General features: G+C 40.6%; 1 protein-coding gene across 3 annotated transcripts in view; it reads right to left on the bottom strand.

Annotated features, from left to right (window-relative positions):
* Nucleotides 1-13778, bottom strand: part of LOC149138545 (putative tRNA pseudouridine synthase) — a 320977-nt gene extending 307199 nt beyond the window's left edge. Inside the window, exon 1 of one of the 3 annotated variants that reach the window (XM_089449525.1) lies at nt 13341-13778. In XM_089449525.1, coding sequence (XP_089305651.1) covers nt 13341-13632 — 292 coding nt within the window. In that variant the 5' untranslated portion in view covers nt 13633-13778. The remainder of the gene's footprint in view (nt 1-13340) is intronic. The other 2 variants (XM_089449523.1, XM_089449524.1) reach the window with 2 other exon arrangements.
* Between the last annotated feature and the right edge of the window lie 907 nt (nt 13779-14685).

Below are 14685 nucleotides of genomic sequence, written 5' to 3'. Positions count from 1 at the left end.
GGAAGACTGTAAGCCAGCCCCTTCTCCCTTTCAATCTGAAGCCAAACTTTCAATCACTTGTACTTCCCCTGAAGTTGATGCTACCTTATACCATCAGCTTGTTGGAAAACTTATGTATTTGACCCATACATGTCCTCACCTTTCCTTTGTTGTTGGCCTTGTTGCTCGGTTTATGCAAAACCCACATGAAAGTCATTGGAAAGCAGCTAAAAGAATACTTCGTTATGTTCAAGGTACAGTTCAGTTTGGAATTCATTACAGTGCAGAAGCATCTCCTCTATTGGTTGGTTTCACTGACTCTGATTGGGCTGGTGACCTTGATGATCGGAAATCTACTGCAGGATATGTCTTCACTCTTGGTTCTGGACCTATTACAAGGGCTTGCAAGAAACAGAGTGCCATTTCTCTTTCTTCAGCAAAAGCAGAACATCGTGGTGTCATTGAAGCTAGTAAGGAAGCCTTGTGGCTTCGTCAGATCTTGTCAAAGTTTGGTTTTCATCAGCAGCATCCGACTACACTTTGGTGTGATAATCAAAGTGCCATTCAACTATGCAAAGATCCAATCCAACATTAGCGCAGAAAACACATTGAACGACACATGCACTTCATCAGAAAGCTCATTCATGACCATGTTCTTGAAGTGCAATATTGTTCAACCAATAATCAAGTTGCAGACATCTCTGCTCTCACAGAGGCAAAGTTTACTAAACTACAATCTATGGTTGGAGTTCAGGAAGTTGTCACTAAGGGGGGTAGGCTCTAATTCCTCCTTCCTTCTCCTATTGTGTCATCTTTGTACATCCTTCAATCCTATCCCAAGTTGTTCTTAAGGAGGGATGTTAAGATATTCCGACACGTAGGAAATAATTAAGTATAACTTGGTCTAGTGTATAGTTAGGTAAAGTGTGTTTCTTTAGTATGTAATTTTTGTAACTTACAATCTGACGGTCATGATATGTTCTAAACATGAAGTGCTCTGATGGTTCATTCTCTCATTGATATTGCCGACACTTGATTCGTGGCTTAACACCGAAATGGTCCATGATCTCTATTTAAAGAGCACGGAGAGTCATTTGCTAGGTGACCGTTTATGAGAGAAGCTTATGTAAATTTTCTTTCTTTTACATTAATAAATTGCCTGAAGTGGTCGCGTTGGCTCAGGTCATGGACTGTTTCCCTCTTCGCGGGTTTTAACCAATGTTGCGAAAATCGTTATCGGGAGTAAATCGGCGAGGGATAAAATCGTAAAAATCGGCAAAAAAAATCAAGATTTTTTCCCAAAAAATCGTGATTTTTCGGGAAAAAAACGGGATTAAATCCTTATTTCTTCAAAATGAAAAAAATCATTGAATTAATCGCACGATATTATCGAGAAAATGAAAAAATCGTGATTTTTTTATGTTATCGCGATTTTCGCAACACTAGTTTTAACCACGTCAAGAATACTGGTGTACTGATCTGTGATCTGTTTTTGAGCGGTGTCCTTTGGTGTTCTATCTAAGGAACTTACCCTGTAAATTCCTACATAACATATTTTGGAAAGACATTTTTATTTTTTCTTAAGGTTACAGGTATCCGTCAAGCTTGGAGGGAGCCCTCACCAACCTCCAAAGATAAGTATCCTATTACCATTTTCATTTTTAGTTTTCCTTACTTATCCAATTTTGTTTGCAGTGAATACTAATCACATTTCTACTCTTATTTTTCCTTGTTTAGAAAAACTTGTTGAAGACTCAAGGAAGAAGGCCTCACAAAAACAAAGCATTGGAATTACAAGGTTTGTTAAGAAACAAGAGGTATGTTTTGAATTACAAGTTTTGCTCTCTCCATATTCATTCTTGATAAACTATTACTAACATCTTTTTGTCTAGCTCTCTTGAATCTTAAAGATTCTTGATTGGGTGATTCATCATTAGATAAATCTACTCTCCTCATATCTTTGATTATTTTTGTGGAACCCTAGAAAGGTTCATTGTGAAAAACCCTAACTTAAGGGTATGTCAATGATTGTGTGTGGAACCCTAACCTACTTAGGGTTATTGTTGAAAGAAAATGTTTGATGTTTTGATGGAGTCATGTTTTGGGTTTTTGTATAGTTATGGAAACTCTAACTTGTTAGGGTTGAATGATAATGTCTGAAATCCCGAACCTTAGAAGTATTGGTAATATAGGGTTTGCCATGTTTTGTATTGAAACCTAGATCATTAGGGTTTGGTAGGGTGTGTAAGCAAGCCCCTTATAATGTCCTAGAAATGACTTTCTTGGGATGTGTGTGTCTGATCAAACCCTAGTCTAATCAAGTTTGTTATATGTCTAACTCTTATTGATATTTGTGTAGATGGGTTTGACTAACACATGTCATGATATGCTTTTGCATGATGATGGAATCCTAGATATATGACTTGACCTAATTGTTGATGGTCATGAATCCTATGGTTTGGAACGAAGCCCTAGCTAAAGTTTGATTCTCTAGGATGATAGTATTTGTGAATTCTAGGGTTTTGTAATTAAACCTTAGTAGAAGTCCAAATCTCTTATGACAATGTGATAATTTGAGATTTGTGTAAGGTTGTCGAAATCTGAGCTTTAGGTATGATTGATTGTTTGAGAAAATCTAGGGTTTGCAACAAACCCTAGTGAAAGTTAGTCATGTTATTACTTTGAGTTGAGTTGTGATTGGTTTTGATTGTTAAAATCTCATATATGAAATCTAGGGTTTGTATGAAATCCTAGTAGGAAGTCTAACATATGAATTCTGAAAGTTGTTAGATAAATTGTAGATCTATATTTGCTTGAATTGTTTCTAGGGTTTGCTATATGATGTAGTAGGGTATGTCATACCTCTGGAAGATACATTGAAACCCTAGATGTAATAGTTGTTATGAAATGCTCAAAGTCCTGATAAAGTAGTCTAGGGTTTATGACAAAAACCCTAGCAAGAAGTTCAAGAGTATGCGTCTCTTGTTTGCAATTAAGTTTGGGCATTTGATATATAATGTTGAATGCTTCCATGATTTTGATATGGTTAACTTCATGCTTCTATAGATTTGGTTGTACTTGCTATCTAAGTTGTGCAGGTACATGATCTTCAAGATGGTGAAGATGTTCGTAAAGAAAAGTTGATATGATAAGCATGATGTGAATGATGATGATCATGATAACTCTGATGAGAAGGATGGAAGCCATGAAAGATTCTTCGATGTCATAGAAAAGAAGTAGAACTCCCTAAGTTAAGAGGGAGCCTGGATGAAATCTCCCTAGGTTAAGAGGGAGCTTGAATGAAAGAAATCTCCCTAGATTGAGAGGGAGCTTGGATGAAAGGAATCTCCCTAGTTGAGAGGGAGGTCATATCATAGTCATGATGGACACCTTGATAGAAGAAATTGGAGAATGTATTTTGAAGGGTTGCTGAGATAAGAAAAGCGGATCGATTTATGAAATATGTTGTTGCATGAGAAGTAGGAAAGGAAGCTGCATGGTTGAAGAATCTTCTGTCAAGATTCATTGAGAAAGCTCTAAGTCCTATTGTGAAAAGTTGAGAAGCAACATCAAGTTGTCTAGAAGACCCCGATGGTTTGTATCTATTTATGTACATTTGAAATTTTGTAACTGATTGGGGTTGTGTTTGTACAGGTAAATCTATCAGAAGTCTGACAGCATGTTTTCACATGCTTAAGTGTTGTCAATCAAATTGATTGGAGAGATTTGTTCTTGATCTGTTTGATCAGGGAGGATTAGTTACCGATTGAAATAATTGATAAGTTGAGGCTTTGTGTGTAAGGCATTGTCTGGGAGGACATTTGGTCGACACCTTGTGTTGATGTCTAGTTTCCAAAAGTAGGGAGGGTGGCGTTGGTCATGGAGCTCTGACCTCGAATGCGCACTTAGATCCCTGGGTTGATGGTTAGTAAGTAAGCCTGATGGTACCAAGAGGGGCTGAAATCTTTAGTCCATCTTAGTCCCACTTGGATAGATTGCCCTGATCAGGAATCTAGTCCATGGCATTGCAGTGCCTAAACTGTTGGAGGACATTGGATAGATTGCCCTAGTCAGGAATCTAGTCCATGGCATTGTGGTGCCTAAAATTCTTCATGGTTCATGTGTTATGAAGAGGGGAAGAAAGATAGATCTGCCAGACCTTAACATGTGTGCCGGGCGTGCGACCCATCAACCTACTAGCAATGGGGGAGAAAACATAGCATGTCGCAACAAAAGCTTGATTCGAGGCGTCAGCAGGACACACTTGCGCTGCTGGGTGATGCGGGGCCAGAATTTGTGGTATCTTCCTTGTACTTGTACTAATGAATACATACCTAGTTAAGAGGAAGTGTTGAAATTTGTAACTAGGTTCAGTCTTCATAAATATATTTGAGATGTACTTATCAAAATAATGAAGAAAATATTTTTATTAGTATTATTAACTTATTAAAGCATGGGTTTCATGCTTGGGTCATCATGTTTTAGATCAAATTCCCGATTGAGGACTTCTAGGATTTATTCTGAGTCATTAGAGTCATTGTACATTAAAAGAGACCCTTCTTGGGTTTTCGAATCATGTAAAAAGAATTCTTTTTTAGTCAAAATTGAATTTAGTCTCCTCCACACCAAGTCGGCTTCAACAAGATCAAGTCGACCTCAAGGCAAGTAATTTGACATCTCTGGAAGGCTATAAATACAAGGCAGTTCGAATTCATTTGGAGCATCTCTTTCTCTCTCACAGTTCGATCTCTAAAGCTGGAAGTTGGAAAAGTGTGAAGTTTGTTATGTTGATTTTGGGTAGCATCGAATGTGCTCTAGCCTTGAAAATTTGGAGACAGGCTAAGGCGCATGAGATCTCCAAGACCCAGAAATCGTTTGGAGAAATTTCACCCGGATGAAGAGATACTAAAAATAATTAATATTTTTAATGGGTTCCTAAGTCTAAACTTAGGAAAATAAAAATATTAATGTGTATTAATATAATATGGGTGAGAAAGTTCTAAGTTACAAGGATCAAGCCAGTTCTAATCTTAGCCATTGATTAGGGACTTAATCTCGGCCGTTGAATCGTCAACAGGAAAAGTATAAGAGGAGGCTTGAGGGTCAGTTGGAGACACACCAAGAGAGATCAAGAATTCGATTTTCTGGGGCAGTATTTCCTAAGGAAATTGAGTTCGTGATTAGAGTTGCAGCAAGGGGCAGTTCAGCAAGGGATTTTCATCCGAGGTTGAAGAGTACATAGCAGAGAGGCAGCACAGTGCCAGGAGAGACAACGCAGGCCCTAGAAGGGTTGACGCAAAGGCCATAGAGCTGACACAAAGGACGCAGAAGCCGCAGCTGACGCTAGGCCTCAAGGGCAGCGCTGGGTAGATTATGTGGGGCAAACTGAGAGCATATCAACAGACTCTGAGTCGAGAGAGGGTGACGCAGCTCCTGGAGGAGTGACGCAATTCCTAAGCAGTGCTTGGAGTAGCTTTCGTTGTCCAGCATAGGGAACAACCAGAGTCACTGTGGGGTTTGATCATCCGGTTGCTGATTTGTCAGAATATCTATCTCCGGATAGAGGTACTACTGCCGAGGATATTCTCTGTTGGGTGAGCCATTTCTAGCACCCTAGTTGTATTCACGAAATCTGCTTAATAATAAAACCCTCATATCTGTTGCATCGATTTTCCCGCATTGGGTTTTTTCAGGGACGATTGTCCAAAAATAACGGTGTCCCTTGTGTTATTGTCTCAGTTTATTTCAGTGCATGATTTGTATATTTGTGAAGGCTGCAGTAATGTTTACTTCGATATTTATGCAATTAAATAACTTGTTAATGTAAAGAACAAGTAGGAGATTGTAAACCAATAATTGCAGTAGGGGTTTCTGATGTGTTAGATTCAGGAATTTTCACATGGTATCAGAGCAATTGTAGATCATAGGCGACTGAAGACACCAGTTGAGAAATCTGAGAATTTGCAGCAGAGAAGCAGCTGTCCCAAGAGACAGCGTTGTTCCAGAGCTGAAGAGGCAAGAGGAGGAGTGACGCAGTGCAGAGAGTGTGATGCAAAGGCTCACGTAGTGCCTATGTCAGAATTCTGAGCCGGGAGAGGAAGACGCAGTAGTTAGGAGGAGCCCACACAATGGCTGTGTCAGCCATCAAGGCCAGCGCAGAGGCAAAGGAGGGAAAATCAAGTTCATGCAGAGCCACATCATCTTTCTGAGCCAGGAAGGATTGACGCAGTTGGCCGGGAGGAGCAGATTCAACCCACGCAGAGATTGCGCAAAGCCTAAAGGGCTCAGATTCTTCGAGTTGTCGAGGCTAAGGGAGTTGTGCAGATTTTGATTTGTGGAGCTGGTGGGACGTTGTTTCTGTTAGTGCAAAATAGTGTCTAAGGAGACTGAACCAAGGTAGAGGGAAGCACTACCTCGACAGATTTCTAGCCAAGAAATCTAGATCCGGGTTGCAGTGGCAAAGGAGGATTGGAGAGGAGTGATTCGACAGTTGGCCAGAGGATTTCCGAGAGGGAAATCAAGACTCAGAGGGAGTCTAGAGAAGAGGAGCAGAGATGGCAGTGAACGGATTGAGGGATCAGGACAGATTGGACGGGGCTTCCAATTTTGTCATCTAGAAGGCCAGGATCCTGGCAATCCTGGATAAACATCGCATCAAGGACTATGCCTTGAGAACAGTAGCTATCCCAGTTGACCTTGATGCAAATGAGAAGTATGAGGAGGCTCAGGCGAAGGAGAAGGGATTAGGACAGATTGGACGGGGCTTCAAATTTTGTCATCTGGAAGGCCAGGATCCTGGCAATCCTGGATAAACATCACATCAAGGACTATGCCTTGAGAACAGTAGCTATCCCAGTTGACCCTGATGCAAATGAGAAGTATGAGGAGGCTCAGGCGAAGGAGAAATGCATGATCCTAGACGGGGTCAAGGATCATGTAATACCACATATTGCTGAGAACACAACAAGGGAGATGTGGCAGACCCTAACCACCTAATACCAAGGCTCTTCCGTGCAGTGGAAGATGTTATTGAAAAATCAGCTGAGGTTATGTCAGATGCAGAAAGAGGAGGAGATAGATCCCTTCCTTCTCAAGTTGCAAGGGATTCGCAACCAGCTTAATTCCGTGGGGTCTACACTGGATCCAGAGTTCATGGTTAGCACTGCCCTGAATGTGTCTCCAAGGAGTGGGAGACATTTGTCCAAAGCATTTTAGGCAGAGCGACTCTCCCCAGTTGGAAGTAGATGTGGGCAGCTCTTCGACAGCAGGAGATTGACCAATGCAGGGAGTAGCGGTAAGGGAGTTCGAATCAAGAAGGAGAAGGAGGATGCAGCTCTCACATCAGCGGGACAGCAGGGAGTACAGAAGAGGAAGAAGAAAGACATCTCCAAGGTCAAGTGCTTCAACTATGGGGAGCTGGGACATTATGCCTCTCACTGCCCCGGGAAGAAAGGCAAGGGAGAAGCTTCTGACTCAAAGGTTGCGCCAGCAAAGGCGGAGAAGGATGTCGAGGCTAATGACGATTGTGCCATGAGTGCTCATGTGCCTCTAAAGAAGAGGTGGGGAGGCATAGAGTTGTGGTCCAGAGGACTACAGAAGTTGGGCAAGATACTTGAGGTGCCCAAACTCTTGGATCACATCCAGCGATAGGAGCCCTTAAATACAATAGCATGATGACAAGTGTCGGGTGGAGCAAGGTGTGATGGAGCGGCAAGGCAGTGCTAGAGTGCAGAAGTCTATAGCAACGCAGTGGAGGTTGCAGCAGTGCGAGAGGCACAGAAGAGGTTGCAGCAGCGCAGTGGCAGCAGAGGGAGCACAGGATAGCAGCAGAGGTAGCTTCAGCATCACGAGGCTTCCAGACTGACCAGGATGTCAGTGTTTGGGTGAAGTCAGTTACTTACTTCTCGGTAACTAAGTTGTAGTGCAGCAGTTAGCAGTGGCAGTGTTATGGGCAGCATGAGGCAACATTTTGAGAGGGAGCTGCAGTACAGATGTAGCAGTGGCAGTGGTAGTGTCATGGGCAACAGTATAGGAAGCAGTAGTGCAGTGGATGTGGGGCAGCAGGCCAAGCATCAGCATAGAGGACCGATGCGGAGGATCAGTGTGATGCTTCTATGGTGAAGCATTGCTAGAGCACATTCCTTGCTAAGAGGGAGTGTTGATTTTGGGTAGCATTGGATGTGCTCTAGCCTTGAAAATTGGTGGAGAGGCTAAGGCACATGAGATCTCCAAGACCCAGAAATCGTTTGGAGAAATTCCACCCGGATGAAGAGATATTAAAATAATTAATATTTTTAATGGGTTCCTAAGTCTAAACTTAGGAAAATAAAAATATTAATGTGTATTAATATAATATGGGTGAGAAAGTTCTAAGTGACAAGGATCAAGCCAGTTCTAATCTTAGTTGTTGATTAGGGACTTAATCTCGGCCATTGAATCGTCAATGGGAAAAGTATAAGAGGAGGCTTGAGGGTTAGTTGGAGACACACCAAGAGAGATCAACAATTCGATTTTCTGGGGCAAGGTTTGCTAAGGAAATCGAGTTAGTGATCAAAGTTGCAGCGAGGGGCGTTTCAGCAAAGTGCCAGGAGAGACAGCACAGACACTAGAAGGGCTGACGCAGAGGATGCAGAGGCTGATGCAAAAGTCGTAGAGGCGGACGCTGGGCCTCAGAGGCAGCACTAGGGAGATTCTGTGGGGCAGACTGAGAGCAGATCAACAAACTCTGAGTCGGGAGAGGGTGACGCGGATCCTAGAGGAGTGACGCAGTTCCTGAGCAGTGCTTGGAGCAGCTTTCGCTGTCCAGCATACGGAACAGTCGGAGTCACTGTAGGGTTTGATCATCCAATTGCTGATTTGCCGGTATATTTGTCTCCGGATAAAGGTACTACTGTTGAGGATATTCTCTGTTGTGTGAGCCATTTTTGGCACCCTAGTTGTATTCACGAAATCTGCTTAATAATAAAACCCTCATATCTGTTGCATCGGTTTTCCCGCATTGGATTTTGCCGGAACGATTGTCCAAAAATAACAGTGTCCCCTGTGTTATTGTCTCAGTTTATTTCAGTGCATGATCTGTATATTTGTGAAGGTTGCAATAGTGTTTACTTCGATGTTTATGCAATTAAATAACTTGTTAATGTAAAGAACAAGTAGGAGATTGTAAACCAGTAATTGCAGTAGGGGTTTCTGATGTGTTAGATTCAGGAATTTTCACAGGTTATGGGCTAGAAAAGGAGCTGGAAAGGAGTGCGAGTTTTTGGAGGATAGAAGACCTCAAGATCAAAATTTTGGGACAACTATCACTCTGTTCTGAAATGTATCAAGGGAGATCGAAGTTCTTCAAGTTTGGTCGAAGTTGTCGCTGCTACTATTGTTGGGTTGAAGTTGCTATTGATGCTGCCAGGTCGAAGTTGCTTATGAAGGGTTGTCATCTGCAAGAAGGATTGAGGGCTGACTTGGTGTGGAGGGAGTCTCTGTCTGGGTCTAGAGTCTTGGATTATCTCGAGAAACTATTGAAGGAAGAATTGTTGACTGGGTTTTCCCCTAGATAGGGGTTTTTCCCTAGTTGTCCGCCTACATCTGTTGTCCTTATGTTATTGTTTTGGTAATTGCTTGATGAACTAAAAGATAAAAGAAGAACATAAAGATTAAAGAATCACAAGTATTTATCTATATAAGAAAATCTTTATACCTTTCTGATTTTCTAACACCATAAATGGTACAAATTTACCCTACTGAAGCGTCCCTCGCACATGAAGTAGGATTGTGTGATACGCAGGAGACAATGCCACTCATCCTTCAATCAAGATCTCTGGATCTCTGAACACCAGCACTTATCCTTATACTCATCCCTCAAGAAAAACGGCACATCGATTCCGGCCAAAACATGACTCTTAAAACTTCGTTCTCCATCTACAGGGAGGCTTGTGGCTTCTACAATTACCTCCTCGGTAACAAAAAAAGAAATACCCCTAACATTGACTTGTTGGCCATCAAAACCTTCAGCGAAGGCCCTGGCAACTCCATCGTGCTAATCTGTACAGCGGAAGAAAAATTGTTCCCACCCTGCTTCTCGAAAATGTTGATGAATTTCTGGGTAGACTTCAAGCAGGTCAGGTCCTTTGGGCTCTCCTCTGTGTAACTTTCCGCTCCTTCCCATAATTTTCACTGTCAAACACTTGCACCGAAAACGAGAATGGGATTCGATTTGGGGTTTCTAGATAACTAACACCTTGTCCTCTTTGCGTAAAACATACAACAGGTTAACCATGCATTATACAGGTTTTTAACATTTGAAAGAAATGATTTCAAAGCGTGGCAGTCGGTAAATCATATAATAAACCTAACTGGCAATTACATAAAAAAAAAATCCGTGCAATCATGATTTTTTAATTGAGAATTACCTCTTGGCGGCAGAACCCGAAATCCATTCACGTAATATCACCATTTGCTTAGTCAGCGCTCGCTTGATAGATTATCGTTACTTCACTGACGTGTGCTCCATCAGCGCTTTTCTTTGGACATAAAAATTTTGAATTTTACATTTGGCACTGATACTCCAGTTGTTAGCGTTTAATTGGCCGTTTTTACAAATTTGCGCTGCTACTTTGGTTGTAAGCACATTTTTATTTTACAAACCTACAATAGTGTTGATATTCTATCTGTCAATGCTTTTACACTATTTTTACAAATTGGCACTAACACTGAAATTGTCAGCGCCTGAAAACCATTAACTAAAATTGTGATAACACCTCGCTCAAGCCAAGCACCCCATCCCACACTACCAGAGGGCCAAGCAGAACACGAAGGTTCATCAACTTTATAGCTCCATGGAGAAACAACTTAGACAATAAAACAAATTCTCTTTCCTTACACAAGACAAGCAATTTCCTTGGGTCCAGTGCTAGGTAAGGATCAACCTCCTAGAATGTACCATGTGGTCGCGATGCTCCTAGGGCCAAGCACACTTCCTCCTATTGCTCATTACTCCTCCACAAGATAGCTCCTTATCCTCTGCCACGACTCAATCCTCCTCAATACATGCACCATCTATAAGATGTCAATGCCACACAAGATAACTACCTCCATAAGAAATGTGCCTCCTCTTGGACATATCCCAAAGACAAGCATCCACCTACAGTAATCTCTTGAAATGTCAATCAACAAAAATACACTCGATACAACAAGGAGCTAGGATTTCACCATGCCCATATCACATGAAGCACATCCCTATCATGGTGTAAACACTTTCAGAACAACCCAAAAGCTAAAAATAGAACATTGATGTTCACCTTGCCAATAAAAGTTTGAACCCAAGTAGACTATAGGGTGGAACAGGTTTGTAGCTGGTGGGAGGGCAAGTTTTTCCCCTTCATTTTTTGTTGAAAATTTGTTTTCACCTTGTAGTAATGCAAAGTCAGATGTGTTTGCACTCTTGTGGACTTGTACTGGATATTTTTTATAGAATTGGAAACAACTGGCCCCAATAGTGGCTGCCATTTACCCTGTACTGGATATGAAATGTATTGTTGATAACATATACATTTCTGTTTATTTTTTGGGTTAATTCAATTACAGTTATGGGTTTATGCGGGTAGATAAACTGGAGCCAGCATGGGCTACTACAGAGCAAAACAGCACCACTGATATATCCACTACTAGACCCCATTCAATAATCAGGTATTCTACCCTATAAATTGTCTGCGCCAACTGGCACGAGATAACTGTCTGCGAGCTCCTTGCACTCATAGCGGTATGCTACCATGAATACGAAGATTATGTGAGGGATGCAACGGTTGGATTTCCTAAATCTGCACACTTGATATTCCATCTTAAGTTTGAATTGGCAAAGATCAAAGCTCAAATGTAACTCCATACATATCATGCACCCGGTTATCACCGTGGCAGCTTGTTATGAGGACTCCTGATTTTATTAAAATTAAATCTCATGAGGTAATGATGGACTAAAAGCTATGCCCTCAATCAAATACCCGATTGCTAACTTATTTATTTATTTACCATGGTGAATCCGTAACTGCTATAAGTTCTATGTGGGTCTGGCCACGAGTTGAACATTTAGGGGATTTAAACATATGGGGTTTAGCGATGAGTTTTGCTGGGTGAAACGCACGAAATGAGGGTTCAAATCCCATTGAGTATATATTTGACCTATTGTGTCTTGACTAGAAGAGTAGGCGACCCCATAGAGGACATCTCGGCTCTTGTTGAGGCATAAGTTTCCTGCTATTGTGCGGCTTGTAGGTTGTTGCACGTAGCCTAGGTTTATAGTGGCAGCCAGTTAGATTTGATCCTGGATCTGTTCAGGATAACTCTCACCAGTTACCAATTATCCTAAATTCAAAATAAATAAATAAATAAAAAATAAACATATGACTTTATACTCACATTTACATTACATTCTCATGGGCTTGCCAAGTGAGCTGCCCTAGGGAATGACTACTATAAACTCTATGTGGGTCTGCCCACTGGTTTAACATTTAAGGTTTTGAGCATCAGAGCTTATACTCGTATTTATTTTACATTCTCATGGGATTGCCCACTGAGCTGCCCTGGGGATTAACTACTATAAACTCTGTAGGTCCATTCTCATGGGATTGCCCAGTGAGCTGCCCTGGGGATTAACTACTATAAACTCTGTAGGTCCAGCCACAGGTTGAACATTTAGAGGATTTGAACCTAGGACCTTATACTCACATTTTCTTTACATTCTGATTTGCTTGCCAAGTGAGTTTACCTGGAGGCTTATTCCCAATTATTAATTGATCATGGTTTTTTATTACTTCAACAAGGTCTATCCCCATGTCCAACGGGCTGTGGTCAAGTGATAAGTAAGGACACTTGCCACCGGAATGACCCATGTTCGAGTCCTGGCATACGCGCCGCACCCGAGAAAGGACCATGATAAAGCGGAAAAAGGGACCACGTTCGTGCACTCTATGGAGTTTCACAGCTTCTCTGTCTAAACAAAGGGTGTTTCACTACCCCCACAACTAAAAAAACACATCCTGCAATTGGATTCCGTTACTGCCCAACATCATGGGAAAACCGGTGATGCGAATGAGGTAAGACATGATACCGGAAGTGCCACTACATACAGCAAAATGCATAAAACAATATGGTCAATTTCAGCACTTAAATGCTGAAGACCATACAGCAAAATGCACAAACCAATATGGTCAATTTCAGCACTTAAATGCTGAAGACCATTCTGCTCATAATTTAACTTAAAATGATAGTAAAAATATTACATTGAAACCAATTTTATGAATGTATTTCACCGTTGAAATCAGAGGCTTGGAATAATCCAAAAGAGCACTAAATGAGGAATTGTAACTCGCCTCTGTAATTAGTCCCAACGTAACCAACACGCATTGCCACCTTCCTCTTTGTAATGGGTTTCCACCTGGTCTGATTATTTGGAGAATTATCCGACTCTGCTTCCGCTAAATCTGGCTCCGCTTTAATGCTAGTGCTAGAGCTGCTAAAACAGATAGTCCGAGGCAAGGACAATATGATAGGAGAGATTTTGAGAAAGGGGAGAGGTCTGCTATTTTTTGGATAATGGGAGATTTTGGAAGGTAACAGCGAAAACCGAAGATGTGCGGTCGCCACCGCCATCGCCATGGTCATTGCCGAGTATCAAGGTTCCACAAGCGATAACAGATCATTTTTGTCCTTTAATCACCACCATATTTACATAGTATGACTTGCTACCGACAAGTAGAAATCTTCTCAGTCGAGAGGAAGTGATCATTTGTGGCGCTTTCATAAAGTTCATTTGAAATGCACATTTTCGTAACATAACCACAAAATTCTTTTAACAGTGGTTAATGCTATTTAAATTATAATAATAATATATAAAATAGTGATAATTGCAATATTACGATATTTTCAAATTCCAGCATAGTTTATATCTAAAATACTCTACAATTTGTGAAAATATTTATATTCGAAAAATAAAATACTTTGTAACACACCTAAATAAAAATAGCATCATAGAATATTAAGGAGATTATTAAAGTATATAAAACCATTTATGTTTTCAGAAAATTTAGGAATAGATTTATAATTTGGATGACTCATAAAGTAAAGTGTATACTAGTTGGTTTGTGTACACTAGTCACAAGTTATAAATATGATCTTCAATTTTTTAATATAATGATTTTATTTATGTTTTTAATTATGAAGATATGGAAGTGTATAATTTTAATTTTACTCAGTTTTATGACAATAATTATAAGAAAAAGTTCTTACCTGATTAATTTAGGAATTTGTGAGAATGATGCCAAGATAATAATTATAAGAAGAAGCTCTTACCTAACTAATTTAGGAGTTTTTGAGAATGATGCTAAACTTGGATGGTTCATTTTTAGGCTTGCCCAATTCCCCCGCCTCATATGATACTAAAGAAAGATTGACCTTTTAGGCTTATATAGATGATGAATTCTGTTTTGAATTTATATAGATGATGAATTCCTTAAAATTGATTGATTAGTTTCTCAAATTTCAACATGGTCCAGTTTCAGAATGAAAAGAAGAAGTGTTCCCTATTTGGATGCTCTAAGGGGAGTAGGTTGCTTAAATGGCCTTAAGGCTAGGTTAGACCCATAATATTCTAATAAATTCAAAAGACCCAATTTGTTTGAACTTTGGTGAAACCACATGGTTGGATTTCTGGAAAGG

The sequence above is a fragment of the Pinus tabuliformis genome, chromosome X (genome assembly GCF_031772625.1).
Source record: "Pinus tabuliformis cultivar Carrire ecotype Pingquan chromosome X, CPIR1, whole genome shotgun sequence".
Classification (NCBI taxonomy): domain Eukaryota; kingdom Viridiplantae; phylum Streptophyta; class Pinopsida; order Pinales; family Pinaceae; genus Pinus; species Pinus tabuliformis.
This window is presented reverse-complemented; position numbering and strand designations above follow the sequence as displayed.